The 15,593-nt window shown below is 41.6% G+C and overlaps 2 protein-coding genes across 4 annotated transcripts in view; one reads left to right on the forward strand and one right to left on the reverse strand.

Moving 5' to 3' along the window:
• GRIP1 (glutamate receptor interacting protein 1) overlaps window positions 1–1,741 on the forward strand; it is a 391,246-nt gene extending 389,505 nt beyond the window's left edge. For all 3 annotated transcript variants that reach the window (XM_044915371.1, XM_044915372.1, XM_021678544.2), the window contains one exon: window positions 1,372–1,741. In XM_044915371.1, the coding sequence (XP_044771306.1) occupies window positions 1,372–1,599 (228 nt within the window). In that variant the 3' untranslated portion in view covers window positions 1,600–1,741. The remainder of the gene's footprint in view (window positions 1–1,371) is intronic.
• Window positions 1,742–7,517: 5,776 nt separating this feature from the next.
• The window catches only part of HELB (DNA helicase B), a 36,443-nt gene continuing 28,367 nt past the window's right edge, over window positions 7,518–15,593 (reverse strand). The window contains exons 12-13 of the mRNA XM_021678619.1: window positions 10,838–11,338; window positions 7,518–7,622 (exon numbers count right to left, since the gene is read on the reverse strand). Coding sequence (XP_021534294.1) covers window positions 7,518–7,622; window positions 10,838–11,338 — 606 coding nt within the window. The remainder of the gene's footprint in view (window positions 7,623–10,837; window positions 11,339–15,593) is intronic.

The raw sequence follows: 15,593 nt of genomic DNA on the forward strand, positions 1-15,593 counted from the left end.
TAAAACAAATTCTGGTGATCATTTTTACTATGGCAGAACAGTTGGTCTTGGCACTATGGGATGCTTTCATTTTTCGTAGAGACTCTAATATTTGCTGAATTAATAACTATGGTTACTTAACCTTTATGTGGCTCTTCCTCATCTCTAAATTGGGGCTGTGCTGTCCCTGCTTCCATAGATGTTGAGGCTATAAAAAGTAGACTGGATTCAGACTGGGAGGGCCTTGAATGCTATGAGAAAGCTCTTGGACTTTACTCTCAGGTATATCAATTTCTTAAGCAGAATAATGACATCATTTGTAATTTAGAGAGACGATAGAATAATACTATAGGTGGATTAGAGTAAAGTCGGAAAGAGGGAGACGCCAGGGAAGGAGACCAGATGTCTGTGTCAGACCTGAGTCCTTTTTCCTTCAGTGCTTCCTGGCAGAGCAGTCTGTGAGGCAAGGGCAGTTTGGATCCATTGCTCAGATGTTGGAGCCAGATTTAGGAGATTTAGGACACTGAAAGGCATGTGTTTGGATAAAGTCACCTATGGTGCGCTTATAGTGAGAAAGAGAACCAAGGCTAGAATCCTGAGAAAAACAAATTTAAAGGACAGGAAGAGATAAAGGCAGAAAAGAATTGAAAGCGAATTAAAATGGTAAGAGGATCAAAACAAAGTGGTGTCATAAAGAGCCAAGGAAGGAGAGTTTTCAGGATGATGAGTGGGTGTCAAGTGCGGCGAGGGCTAAAGACCAAAGTGGACGAGCCCTGGAGACACCATTCCTGTATTGGACATTTGGGGTCAACTGTACAATGTGTCAGGTTCCAGATGTGAGAAGATTGAGAATGAAAGGCAAAGAGTGGAAGCAGCTTGTAGAGGGGTTAAAAACCCTCGTTGGTGAAGAATAAGGAGAAATGAACGAAGATGAGTACATGTATAAGCTGAGGAGGTGGATGGGCTCACTTCTGAGAGGTAGTTCAACACCATGGTCAAGAGCACAGCTTCGGAGTCAGCCAGACTGCCTGGGATCACTTCCTAGCTGGGCCACTCAGTTCTGAGGCAAATCTCTTCACCACTCTGTGCCTCACTTACCTCATCTGGAAATTAGCAATGACGTTCAGTTGTTGGAGCACCTGCCATGAGCGAGGCAGTCTGCCCAGCATGAGGATGTTGGGATGTGTCCCTGTTCCCTGCTCTCAAGGACTTTATGATTTAGTAGCAAAGAGTAAGTCAGCCAATGGCCACCTCCTGGTCAGAGAAGAGACAGACCTCTCAGTGTAAGGCTGCTCGTTTAGGTACCTTCAGGACACCTGTTACACCAGAAGTGTTAGTCTGGGTGTTGAGAATTAAAACAATAATTCAAAATGGCTCTTCTTGATTTTTCAGGTTAATCATGTCCGAACGAGAGACTTTGACTGCTGCCTTGTGGTGCCCCTCATAGCAGAATCTGGTAATAAGCTGGACTTGGTTATTAGTAGAAACCCACTGGCTTCACAGAAGTCTATAGAACAGACTCTACCAGGAGGAGAATGGAGTGAACAGAACAGTGCTTTTTTCCAACAGCCTAGTCATGGTGGTAATTTGGAGATACGAGAACCCACTAACACATTATAGCAATGCTTTTTATAAAGCAGGACAAAAGACAATATCTACATGGTGCTAAAAAATCCCTTTAAGATTTCTGTGGCATTTAAAGCACAGATATCATGTGGCATTAACTGCAAGCACAGGGGTCTTTTAAATCTCTCTCATGGCTCATGTTCGCTTCCCCTTTCAGGCTGAAGAGGTTTCTTTCTTGGTGATGCTATGGTATATGGCCGGCCATTCGCTGCCGGGCCCAATGGTAGAGAAAAAGAAAAATATATAGGCCGCCCCTTCCCCCCAATTAACATCAGAGGAAATTTTTTACAAGTGCATCTTCCAATCACTTTTTAAAAAGAGAGATGTCTGTTTGAAAATATTCTCTATGACAATTTCCTTAATTCACTTTGAAATCAGTTTCTTACTATGAAGTCGTCAGCGTTAAGAACTTGACCAACAAGGCTTGTCACAAAGCTGGCTCTCCTAGGGGAAATGGGAGTTTGAGACGTGGCTGGGACTGCTGCCATGGGAGGGGTCCAGGTGTAACATTAAGTTCTCTTAAAACGTTTCAGCGATGATGCACGTAGGAGACCATAATAGGTGGTGGTAAATGTTTTGCCCCGATATAGGAATGATTTTAACTAAGATGTATGCTATTCCCTATGCAACAAATTAACAAACAGGATATGTCTTGTGACCTGTTTTTTTTTTTTTTAAGGACACACTTTTAATAGCTGCAAATCTCTGATAATGAATTAGAGTGCTTAGTAACACTGAGAATTAGTTATTTTTAAAATTCAAGACTGAGAATTTAAGAGAGAATGAAAAGTCTATTAAAATGAGGTTTATCTTAATGATAGGCAAATCAAACTCATCTTGCTTGCCATGTTTTGAAAACTGGTTATAGAGGGGTGTACAGCACATGTACCTTAAGATGACACTGGACTATCTTTTGTTCTGAGCCATGCTACTTTACTGAAATTGTAAATACATTTTTCACAAAATGCATTGCCAATTATTACCATCCCTCAAAGCAATAAACTGTGACAGTTGCTTCTAAGATGTTTGTCAGCAACTGTTCTCATTTGTTCAGATCTTTTGAATAGTTACGCTAATAACTGTTATTTGGTGAATATTTAAAAAAAATAGATCTGTATACTGATTGTAGAATCTCCATATTGAAATGATTATTTTCCAAACATTTTCATTTTGGTCAATGGATTCCAACAACTGCTTAGGTAAAGCATTTGAACACTGTGTCCTTTGTTTAAGGAAAAAGCTCACCTTTCTTTTTGTGCAGAGAAATATATTATTTCAATCATATTTCACAACCCGCCAGGGCAAGAGAGTATAAAGCAGAATCATGTTAAAAGAAAAAAAAGATCATGAGTCACTTAAATATGTATTTTTATTTGTAACAAACAAGTATTAAGCTGTAAAGTATTTTTGTACAAATTTAATACTTTAATAGCATGGTATTTATCGTCTATGTATGGTTTTGGGGAATTCAAAATTGTTGCAAATATTTGTATGGAAAAAAAAAAACCCCTACCAAATGGAATAAACAGTGATTTTAAAAAGCCAAAAATTATGATACGCAGTTTTTCTGGTACTTTGATTATATTTTAGTATTCTAGATGAGTCCTACACAATGCTTTTTGTTATAGAATTTTCTAAAGAGGAAAGGTTTTGCCATAAACTTGAAAAGCAGAATGGAAGAATGGGAAGAACATGGGTTTTAAAATCAGATCTGGTTTTGAATTCCAGCTGTGGTACTCACTGGTGGTATAAAATTTAGTTACTGTGAGTCAGTTTCCCCACCTGTGGTACCGAAGGTCATATCTGCACTCTGGGACTGCTGTAAGGACAAAATGTAAAAGATATGTTTAAGTCCTAAAACAGTCTGTAGACAGAAACACTCCCAGACTAATTATACATTTATTTTAGGTAACAAAGATAGATTTTAACTCAAGGATCATAATAATATCTGCCCTCAGAGAACATCATATGTATTCTATGAAATACATTTATATAAACTATTTAAAATGTGCAAATTTTAATGTGTGCTATCTTTAAAAAAAAAAAACAACTATGCTGTAGTCCCAACATTTTCATTTTTGCAGACTATCTTGCAGGCCTTATAAATTTTCAGGAACAAGGCAAGGGTGTCCATTCTCACCACTTCTATGTAACAATTTATTAAAGGTTCTAGCCAGAGCCTTAAGACAAGAAAATTAAATAAAAGCCATCCAGATTGGAAAGAAGTAAAACTATATTTGCAGATGATATAACCTCATATATAGAAAATCCCAAGGAATCCACTAAAAACCTATTAAAACTAATAAATGAGTTTAGCAAGATTGAAAGATACAAGATCAATTGTATTTCTATCCAGTAGCAATGAACAAACCAAAAATAAGAAAAAAATTCCATTGACATTAGGATGAAAAATAAAATACCCAGCAGTAAATTTAAAAAATGCAAAACAGGGGCACCTGAGTGGCTCAGTAGGTTAAGCATCTGCCTTCAGCTCAGGCCATGATCTCAAGGTCCTGGGGTTGAACCACACATCAGGCTCTCTGCTCAGTGGGGAGTCTGCCTCTCCCTCTCCCTCTGATCCTCCTCCCTGCCTGTGCTTTCTCTGTCTCAAATAAATAAATCTTTTTAAAAAATTTAAAAAAATTAAAATTAAAAATGCAAAACGAAGCACCGTTGAAAGAAATGAGAGAAGAGGAGCTCCAGTGGCGCAATCGGTTAGCGCGCGGTACTTATACAGAAATGAGAGAAGACATAAATAGAAAGACATCCCATGTTCATGGATCAGAAGCCTTAATATTAAGATGGTAATACTCCCCAGATATATAGATTCAATACAATTACCCTTCAAAATCCCAACTGGCTATTTTGCAGAAATGGACAAGCTGATCCTAAAATTCATATGAAAGTGCAAGGGACTCAGAATAGTCCAAAAATCTTGAAAGAGAAGGACAAATTGGAGGGCTCACTTTTCTTGATTTCAAAAAAAAGCTAACAAAGGGCATGGTGCTGGCATAACATTAGATGTAAACATTAATGGAATAGAATTGGGAACTCAGAATCCAAAAATAAACCTTCACCATTTATGATCAACTGATTTTTGATAAGGGTGTCAAGACAAGTGAATGAGGAAAGAATAGTTTCTTTAAGAAATGGAGCTGGAACAACTGGATATCCACATGCAAAAGAATGAAGTTGGACCCTTACTTCACCATACACAAAGATTAACTCAAATGAATCAAAGTGCTAAATGTAAGACCTAAAACTATTTAAATTCTTAGAAGAATAGGAGTAAACCTTCATGACTTTGGATAGGCAGTAGTTCCTTAGATGTAACACCAAAGCATAAGCAACAACAACAAAAATGAGATACATTGGACATCATCAGAACTGAAAATTTGTGCGTAAAAGGACACCATCAAAAAAAAAAAAAAAAGTGAAAATAAAATCCACAGAATGGCAATTTATTTTTTTTGCAAGTAACATTTCTAATAAGGGACCTGTATGTAGAATATATAAAGAACTCTTATATCTCAATAATAAAAATAAAAATAACCCAATTTAAAAATACGTAAAAGATTTGAATAGACATTTCTCCAAAGAGGTCATACAAAGAACCAATAAGCACATGAAAAGATAATTAACATCATTAGCCATAAGGGAAATACAAGTCAAAACCAGATTGAGGGAGGGCTGCCCAGCTGGCTCAGTCAGTAGAATGTGATTCTTGATCTTGGGGCTGTGAGTTTGAGCCCCACATTGGGTGCAGAGATTACTTTTAAAATATAAAATCTTAAAAAAAAAAAACAAAAAACCATATGGAAATATCACTTCACACCTACTGAATGGCTATAATCAAAAAAGTCAGATAATAACAAGTGTTAGAGAAAACGTGGAGAAACTGGAACCCTCACATTCCAAGTATAAACAGAAAATGGTGCAGCTGCTTTGGAAAACAATCTGGCAGTTCCTCAAAAGGTTATATGGAGTTACCATATGACCAAACAATTCCACTCCTAGGTATATAATTAAAAGAAATTAAGGGGCGCCTGGATGGCTCCGTCAGTTAAGCGGCTGCCTTCAGCTCAGGTCATGATCCCTGGGTCCTGGGATTAGGCCCCACGTCTGGCTCCCTGCTCAGTGGAGAGCCTGCTTCTCCCTCTCTCTCTGCCTGCCTCTCTGCCTACTTGTGCTTTCTCTCTCTGTCAAACAAATAAATAAAATCTTAAAAAAAAAAAAAATTAAAATATATGTCCACAGAAAAACTTGTACTTGTATACAGATGTTCATAGTAGCATTTTATAAGAGCCAAAAAGTGGAAACAACCCAAACGTCCTTCAGCTGATGAACAGAGAAATTCAGTGTGCTATATCCACATAATATAGTATTATTTGGTAATGAAAGGAGATGAAGGTCTTTTGCCTACACTGCACTAATGAGAGCAAGATAGGTCGGCAGCAGCCCTGCTGTAGCTACCTGCAAGAATTCAGCCAGGGCTCCTGATTCCTGCCCCATCAGCTCAACCCGACACGGTCTGATCCAAAACTACAGCCTCCAGAGATGCTGCCAGTCTTCCCATCACTCCACTAAGGATGTAGGCTTCATCAGGTTAGACTGAGTGAGATTCCTTGCATGGATTCTCCAAGACATCTACCCACTAAAAGGAACAATGCTAGCTCTTTGTACATAACATTTTTTAATCTTTAAAAAAAAGAGAGAGAGAGAGAGGTGAAGCACTGATACATAGCACAAGAGAAAGTCTGAAATTATTCTGCTAAGTTAAAGAAGTCAGTCACAAAGGACCACGTAGTGTATGATTCCATTTATATATGAAATGTCTGGAACAGGCAAATCAATGGGGACAAAATAAATCCGTAGTTGCCTGGGGCTGGAGGAGATGAGAGGATCAGAGCCAAGAGGTATAGGGTTTCTTGGAGGGGGGTGGTGATAAAAATGTTCAAAAACCCATTGTGGTGGTACCAGCACAACTCTGTGAATATACTAAAAGCTACTGAGTTGTACACTTGAAATGGGTGAATTGTATGTAAATTATATCTCAGTGAGGCTATTTTTCAAACATTGGAATAACAGGCAAATTTTTTCCTTAACTTTTTCTTTTACCATTTAACAAGAAATAAAACTCTAAAAAAATAAAATAAAATAAAAATCACTCTGAGAGAAAATAATTTTCCCAAGTGGAGTATCTTCAAAACAATGTATTCCTAAAAGAAATGACAATTATGTGACATGATGGAGGTTTTAGCTAATGCAATTAGCTCACCTGGTAATCATAGGGACTATATAAATGTATCAAATCAACACGCAGTACACCTTCAACTTACATAGTGTTATATGTCAATTATATCTCCAATTAAGAAAAAAAAAATATACTCCCAACTCAGAAGGTAATTTCCAGGAAAACAGTTCCGGGTGAAGTGGGTCCGGCCAGCAGTGACGGAGCGAGCAGCAATGTTGCAAGCTGAACAACTGGCAGAAGACCCAACATCCTGAAATGTGTGTCAATAATACAGGAGGTGTAACTACAGTTTCTCTGGACCATGGCTTCAAACCATTGGCAAAGAGCACCTACAGTGATCATGGAAGTCAATAAAGGCATTATTGTAAAACTAAAACACTTTCTAAAGTACAGAGTTTAAAAAAACAAAAACAACAACAACAAATTTTGCCTGCATTTATGTCCAGTGCTACCAGTCCTCCTGATGACAGATGTTGAAATCATTATGGTTTTCTCCGATCAAATGAGTTTAAAATATATGCTAACATGAACACCTTAAAATAAAACTCCAGTCACAGACATCCTGTTTTATATCTTGATAGTTTGAAGCTATGATGTTCATTTTGTGTTGAGTAGGAAAAATGAAAGAGGTAATTACTTTGAGCAATCGGAAACAGAATTAAGTTTCTTGATTATTTGTGGACATGAAAAGTTGCCTGGGGGTTAAACGATTTAGTCTCAAATTCTGAAGTCTGGAAGACACTTGTGGGGAGGATTCTTCCACCTGTAAGGACAACAATAAAAATAAAGTTAGTTTTGTGAAAACACAGTCAGTTTACCCCATGTACTTCTACTCCCTCTGACTGCTTCTTTGGAAGACATAATACATGCCCCCTTCCCCGCCTTGGAAGAGTTGAGCAGACCCAAGCAGTCAGCTGCCAGCCCCTTGTGGGATCCTGTCCACTTTTGCTCACTGTGGTATCCCCAGCACCCAGCTCTGGGACAGGCATGAAGAAGTGACCATTTGCTGAATGAGTATACATATATATAATTTCTAACAGTGTGGCCACTACATAATTTGGCAGCCCAGTTCAAGATTAAAATGCGGGCCCTTTGTTCAAAGGTAAGAATTTCAAGATGCCAAGTGCAGGACATTAAAGCAAGTATGGAGTGGTTTTAAGCACAAAGCCCCGTAAGACTGACTGTTCAGGGTGCACATCCATGATGCCAGCCTTAGGTGTGGTAAGATGCAACACTGCAAGGCTAGGATCCTTGGTACTATTAGTGATTCCCAAGCACAAGGCAACGGACCAGTACGGTCATGAGAAAGTTTCGCCACCACAGGGAAATGAGAAAAATAAGCACAATTCAATTTATCTTTCACAATGCTAAACTTGTTCAATTTAGAGCACCGTAATGGTTAACTTTATGTGTCAACTAGGCTAAGCCATGGTACCCAGATATTTGGTCAAATATTCTAGATGTTTCTGTGAACGTATTTTTAGAAGAGATAAACATTTAAATCAGTAGATGATCAATAAAGCAGATTACCCTCCATAATGCAGGTGGACCTCATTTGATCAACTGAAGGCCTTAACAGAAAAAAAGACTGACCGCCTCCCAGAAAGAGAGAATTCTGCCTGCCTTTGGACCCAAACTGCAATATCAACTCTTTGGGTCTCCAGTCTGCTGGCCCACCCTGCAGATTTTGGACTTGGCAGCCTCCACAAGTATGAGCCAATTCCTTAAATAAATCTAAATAGATAGATGTTAGAGGATAAATGATAGGTAGGTAAGTAGGTAGGTAAACAGATATATAGGGATACAGACACAGCCTATTGGTTCTGTTTCACTGGAGAACCCTAATACAAGAACTATCTTTATTTGGGATTTTATGATTACATCCTTCCCAGATTTTTTAAATGACAAAATGTCATTTCTTTCAAAAAATTCTGGAAATCACACATATAAATATAAAATTTATATGATAAATTTTAGAATATTTATACATATGCTTTTACTTAAAAAAATATTTTTGTTTTTCCCTTTTTGGTTGTGGGACATGAGGCAAAAACAAAACAAAAAAAAGCAAAATCAGGACAACATTTTCTTTTAAAGCTTTTTTTCAAAACCTAAAGCTATTAATCCACAGGAAAGCAAAAGCTTTCATCTAGGTGGGTCTCTGTCATTAGTACCTGCAGTATTTAAATGCTGATTTGGCTCTGATGTACCCATGTGGATAGCAGGAAAGGTAGGGGGACAGCCCTGGTCATTGAATCTGAGCTTTTAGAAATCACGCATCTCAACGCACTAGAAAGTCTAGACACAGAAGTCCCTAATTTATCAGGCCGGAGGCTTTGAATTCTTAGTTTCCTCATTTCCAGGGACTTCTTGGATGTCACATACTTCTGGCAAGCCTTGTGAGAAAGCTTATCCTCTTCAGTTAGAGAACTTTGCTCGAACTGGAGCCTTTGGATAGTGACATCAGCCAGCGCTGGACTCATGGTGTCCACAGACCTTCTGCGGTGTTGGTTTGGGCCAGAGCTTCGAAGCTTTGGCGAGCTCAGCAGCGAAGATGGATATCGCTGTCACTGTCTCTTTGTACCACCACAGAACCATAAGTAGCCCATCCCAAGCTGATGCAAAGAAATAAAAGGCAAGAAACGACTTTCTTTGGAATTTTCTGTTCCAGGCCAAAAGCCTTATTATCCCAGGGTCTTTGTAAGAGGTAACACAGTCAATTTCAGAAAAAGATGTTTTGCTGAGATGGAAATTCCACATCAAAGAGTTGATCTGGAGCACAGAATGAAGCTTAGAATCAGCAGGGATCCTACTACTTCCAAGAAGGGAAAAAACAAAAAAACAAAAAACAAAACTTTTCTTTCACTATGCCTACTTTTATCACTTTCCTTACAAAACCTGTCCCTCGGCCTCTTTTCCCAATCCTGATTAATGGTACCTGGATCCCCCTGGATGCTCAAGCCAGAAGCCTAAGACTCATGCTCAGGCCCGACCCCCCCATATATAACTGACCATTAAATCCCATGTACCCCCTACCCCTAAGCATCTCTTTTCCAACCCCACCACTACTACCTGACTTCAACACCCAATCATTCTGTTCAAGCTACTGAAATCATCTTTTTGCAAGGAGCTCATCCCCTACGGCCTCCGAAACATAATCTACTAAACTCCAAAGTGACCTTCATAAATTTCAATTCACAGAGCTCTTAAAATGCGTCTAGTGTTCTCCATCACATTCAGGAGAACGTCCAATCTCTTTGGAAGAGCCTCTGTGTCTTCCCGACTCTTCCAGGGTCCTCAGCTCGACCTCCACCTGCATGCTATGCTCCAGCCACAACACTCCATACTTGTGATTGCCTAATCCGCCAGGACATCACACACTGCGTTTGCCGGGCACCCTCTTAGAGAACTGCTGCACTGTCTCCACGCCATGTGGGGTCAGAGGCTATATATCTTCTCCCTTTAGAACTCCACTTGGCATTGGCAGGTTCCATTAGCACGTTCTCCTCTGGGTGCCCACCGTGGCCCCTTCTCTCTGTCACAGCCTTGAAAGCCTCAGGACACCGGAACAAGTCTACTTGCCAGCACATAAAGCAATCCTTAAGCTTCTACTGGAACTTCATTTGGAAATCATGGATAATTCACCAGCCGCTCCAGTGGAGAATGGGGATTAAAGTAAGGCTGTGGGCCACCAAAGGGAGGGGAGAGGGATAAGGAAGATTTGCAGAAAGAAGGTGCAGGACGGCCAGTTTCTCCCTGCACGCCCCCTCGCGCGCATCAATAGATTGCCGTGGCCTGGAGTGCCGGCCTCAAGACAAGCGACAGTGCTAGGATCAACCAGGCACTGAGCTGACAGAGGTGAGAAAACACGTGGTTTTACGTGCTCCAGCACAGGGTCACACTACTAAAAAATCCACAGCCCTGCATAAGCACACTGAAGTGAGCAATACTTAAAGCTGGAGCGCACGACAACATCACTCCTACCATCCGGATTTTGCTTGGACTTTCCACACCACTCAGGCCACAGGCTCTTTTGGACCCACGAAGTTCTGATGGATCTTCCCCTGGATCCACTTCATCGGATGAAGGTAATTTCCGTCCTTCAGGAAAGGCGAACGTCCTGTCATCAGCCGCAGAGGCCCTGCTTCCAGGGACACCGGCTGTCACATTGGTGGTTGTGACTGGAGGGACTGAGGATGCTGAGGCCTGTGTGCTCAGTCCTCTGCTCTCTCCAGAGCTCCTGGACAGGGAGGCGAAGTCTGCTGGAGACGCACAGCTCGTGGAGAGCTTGTTTTGCAAAAAATGTTTTAAGCGAGTTCTTCTGAGAACACTGTTTCTCGTAATTGCGCTCCGGAGGTGAGACTCTTCCGCGATGACATACACTCTGCAGCGGCCCCTGGTCACGGCGGTATAGACGTGCTGCCAGTGCTGACGGCCCGCCTTCCCAACCATGTACACCACCGTCTTCTCCTCAGACCCCTGGGAGGGAATAATGCGGTAAGAAGAGTTAATACGGCATCATGGGTTCATGGCCTCACACAGCCGCAGTCTACCAAGACAGAAAAGAGAGAAGTCCTCAAAGTGCTACCTGGCCAGAATGTTCCCAAATCCACCTTACAGTTGCAGTTTATTCATTACCCAAGAACTCCTATTTCCTAATTATGCGGTCAAGTTCAGGTCTTACAAATGCACAACTGGTGTGTAGAAACCCAACAATAAACTTGAAAGACGGCATGAAGTGCCAAATCTTCCCTAATAAAAGAATTTTCAACAATCGGATGGGCTCTATGTATACATGTGTTATCCCACTGGTACTTATATAGCAAAAAATAGACACCTTAAATATCCAATAATAAGAGGGGGCGCCTGAGTGGCTCAGTCGTTAAGCGTCTGCCTTCGGCTCAGGTCATGATCCCAGGGTCCTGGGATCGAGCCCCGCATCAGGCTCCCTGCTCAGCAGGGAGCCTGCTTCTCCCTCTCCCACTCCCCCTGCTTGTGTTCCCTCTCTCACTGTCTCTCTCTCTGTCACATAAATAAATAATAAAAAAAAAATCTTTAAAATAAAAAAAAATATATCCAATAATAAGAGAATAGATAAATTTGCTTCTTTGTTTACATTTATATCAAGTATCTGTATATAGACATTTGATATATTATTCTGCAAACATCAAAGATGCTTTGAAATCTAACATTTTTAAAAACTGGATACTTTCATATAAAAAATGATCACAACTATGTAACACAAAATAAAATTACTCTGATCCAAAAAAGTACATACAAAATGAACATAAATATCTAACAAAACAAGTCACAAAAAAGGAGGAAAAATTCTATCAAAAATTTAACTACGGGCACCTGGGTGGCTCAGTTGGTTGAACATCTGCCTTCAGCTCAGGTCATGATCCCAGAGTCCTGGGATCGAGTCCCGCATTGGGGTCCTTGCTCAGCAGAGGGTCTGCTTCTCCCTCTCCCTCTGCCTGCCACTCTCCCTGCTTGTGCTCTCTCTCTCTGTCAAATAAGTAAATAAAATCTTAAAAAAAAAAAAATTTAACGAGTCTGTCTCCGAAATGGAGGGCTCTATGGATGATTTTTTTTCTTCTACTTTTCTGTAGTTTCCCATTGTTGAACCATTTATTCCTTTCAACATGATAAACAAAGCAAAAGAACAATGAACCTTTGCTTTTTAAGTTTAGCAAGCCAAGAATTATATAGGCAAGAAAAATGCCCAATGTCGCCATGTAACTGTAAGAAAACCACTTCAAGTTTCAGGGCTATTCTTAGTCCCTATATTTTCAGTGCCAACATAAACTAAGAAGTAGTTTGAACCATTATCTCTCCTAATGTCCCCACATCCCCCCAGACAAAAGAAGAATTGTAGGAAGACGAATGACAAGATGGGCATGTAGAAAATACAGATCCACAGTTAAAAGCCTCTTTCTCAGCAAGCACTTCTATCTCTCTAGACACAGAGAATTGGAACCAACTCTTCAGATTATGAAAGCGTGACAAACACTTCCTTCAGGTGCTGCTGAGTCTCAGAAATTTACTTAAATGACACTTGATCATTCAAATAAAAAGTACATTTTATAGATATACAGCATATTGGACTTGGACTTCATATTGTGTATTCCTAAGCAGGTAAATGCCTAACCCAAACTTAGTTAACTGAGTACCTAATCATTAATGAACACAGAAAAACTTAACAGCTTCATAGTCAGTCTCCCTCATACTCACTCGTGCTGTGACCCACTGTCCTCACAGCATTTACAGTGATACTTGTAAAAAGCAAATCCAATCACATCAGACTCTGCTTAGAGCTGATATACAGCTCCCAAGCTCTCAAAACAAAGTCCTGACTCCTTGTATGGCTCATCTGGTCCTTCAAAGGCCAGCCTTGACCCTGCTGCCTTCCCTCCTCCTTTCCTCTTTCCTTCCCCCGAGCCACGCTCCATCGGACATGAGGAACCTCTCTGGGGTCCTGCCAGGGCGGACCCACTTCTGGACTAGCAGCCCCCTCCATGCACTCTCCAGCCCCCTGTACTTCCTCTGTCACAGAATGTTCACTGGAATGGAACTGTCCGCCTTCTTAGCTGTATTCCTCACTGGACTGTAAGCTCTTTCTTGTTCACGCTTCTTTATGCAGTGTCTCACTGAATGAATGATGCTAAAAATCAAATGGTCATGCCAAAGGTGTGCTCAGAAAGCAGGATGGGGACACCAAAATTCACCTCAATCACCTGCTAGAAATTATTTGTCCCCTTTTCGTACCTTCCTTGAATCGTTAGAACTATCAAACTTCTTAAAGGAGGCAAGTTTTTATATATCTAATTATGTATAAGTCTCTCTTTAATGTGTCCTGAAACTCAACATTTGTAAAAAAAAAAAAAAAAAATACAAACCATTCATTCCTTTCCTGATTTTATAGACTTAGAATGTGAAAGTCTCTATGGACCTTAAAGTGGGGGGCAAACCACTTTCTCTGCAAAGGGTCAAAATATTTTAGGTTCCGCAGGCCAGAAGTTCTCTATCACAACTACTCAGTTCTTCCTTTGCAATGCAAAAGCAGTCATAGCCCACATGTGAATTACCAGTGCTGCTGTGTTCCAGTAAAACTTTATTTACAAAACTGGTAGTGGGCCAGATGTAGATATCATATTGGATACCATTGTCCTAGAAGGTCCTAGGTTACCTGGCCCCCAATCCTACCCTCCCTTATCCCACATTACTTCTCTGACATCTCTTGTCACTCTCCCACGCTGGCCTCCTTGCTGTTCCTGTTCTTCAAATACGACAGGCAGGCTTCCACCAAAGAACCTTGGCCTTGGCTATTCCCTCAACCTAGAATGCTCTTCTCCTAGATCCACACGGTTTACTTCCTTACCTCCTTCAAGTCTTTGCTCAAATGCCACCTTCTCAATGAGGCCTATACTGACTACTATTTAAAATGACAGCTGCATCTCACATCTAGCCCCACCCCGTTTCCATAGCATTTGTCATCTTCTACCATATCATGTACGGCTGACCCTGGAACAACATGGGTTTAAACTGCATGGGTCCACTTACACATGAATTTTTTTTTTCTGATAAATACAGTACAGTACTGCAAATGTATTTTCTCATCTTTATGATTCTCTTAACAACATTTTCTTTTCTGTAGATTACTTTGTTTTAAGATTATGGGGCTCGAACTTACGACCCCGAGACCAAGAGTCACACGCTCTACTGACTGAGCCAGCCAGGTGCCCCTACCTTACTTTATTGTTAAGAATACAGTATATAGGAGCAAGATGGCAGAGGAGTAGGAGACCCGGATTTCGTCTGGTCCCAGGAATTCAGCTAGGTAGGGATCAAACCATTCTGAACACCTACGAACTCAACAGATCGAAGAAAAGAATAGCAACAACTCTCTGAACAGAAAAGCGACCACTTTCTGGAAGGTAGGACGTGCGGAGAAGTGAATCCGAGGCGATATTCGGAGGATAGATGGCGGGGGAGGGGCCTCCGTCGGCTGCTTCTGGCAAGTGATAGAGCCGCAGAGCACAAAATCAGAACTTTTAGAAGTCGGCTCCACTGAGGGACGTTGCTCCAGTGGCTAAGCGGAGGGTGGAACCCTCGTGGGACGGTGTGGTCTCAGGACACTCGGGGTCACAGAAAGACCGGGGGTGCCTGAGCAGCAGAGCTCCCAGGTATCAGAGCGGGGAAGCCGGCTGCAGAGACAGAGCCGAGCCTCGGGCTCTCAGCTCGGGGTTGCCATAAACTGTGATCCGCGGCAGTCAGGCCACTGCTCCTCCAGCAGGGACCCAGCAAGTGGCAGATCCGGGGAGACTCCCCTTTCTCCCCCGGGAGGAGTGGCACGGGAGCGCACCGCAGGGATCTGCTGGGTTTGGAGACTCCACACAGGGTCGGGTGCCAGAGATAGAAATGCACGGTCACAGGCCTGGTGAACACGGAGTGCGGCCGGACACCAGGGAGACGGGAGTGACTGGCGGCTTTTCTCTGGGGGCGCACTGAGGAGCGGGGCCCCGAGTTCTCGGCTCCTCCAGGGAGGATATTGGGAGGCTGCCATTTTCACTCTCGCCTCCAAAGCTGTACCAAAAGCTTGCAGGGAACAAAAGCTCCCGAGAGCAAACCTGAGCAGATTACTTAGCCCGGACCGGCAAGGGCGGGGCAATTCCACCTCCGGCAAAGACATTTGGGAACCACGGCAACAGGCCCCTCCCTCAGAAGGTCAGCA

This window comes from Neomonachus schauinslandi, chromosome 5 (genome assembly GCF_002201575.2).
Source record: "Neomonachus schauinslandi chromosome 5, ASM220157v2, whole genome shotgun sequence".
NCBI classification, from domain to species: Eukaryota; Metazoa; Chordata; class Mammalia; order Carnivora; family Phocidae; genus Neomonachus; species Neomonachus schauinslandi.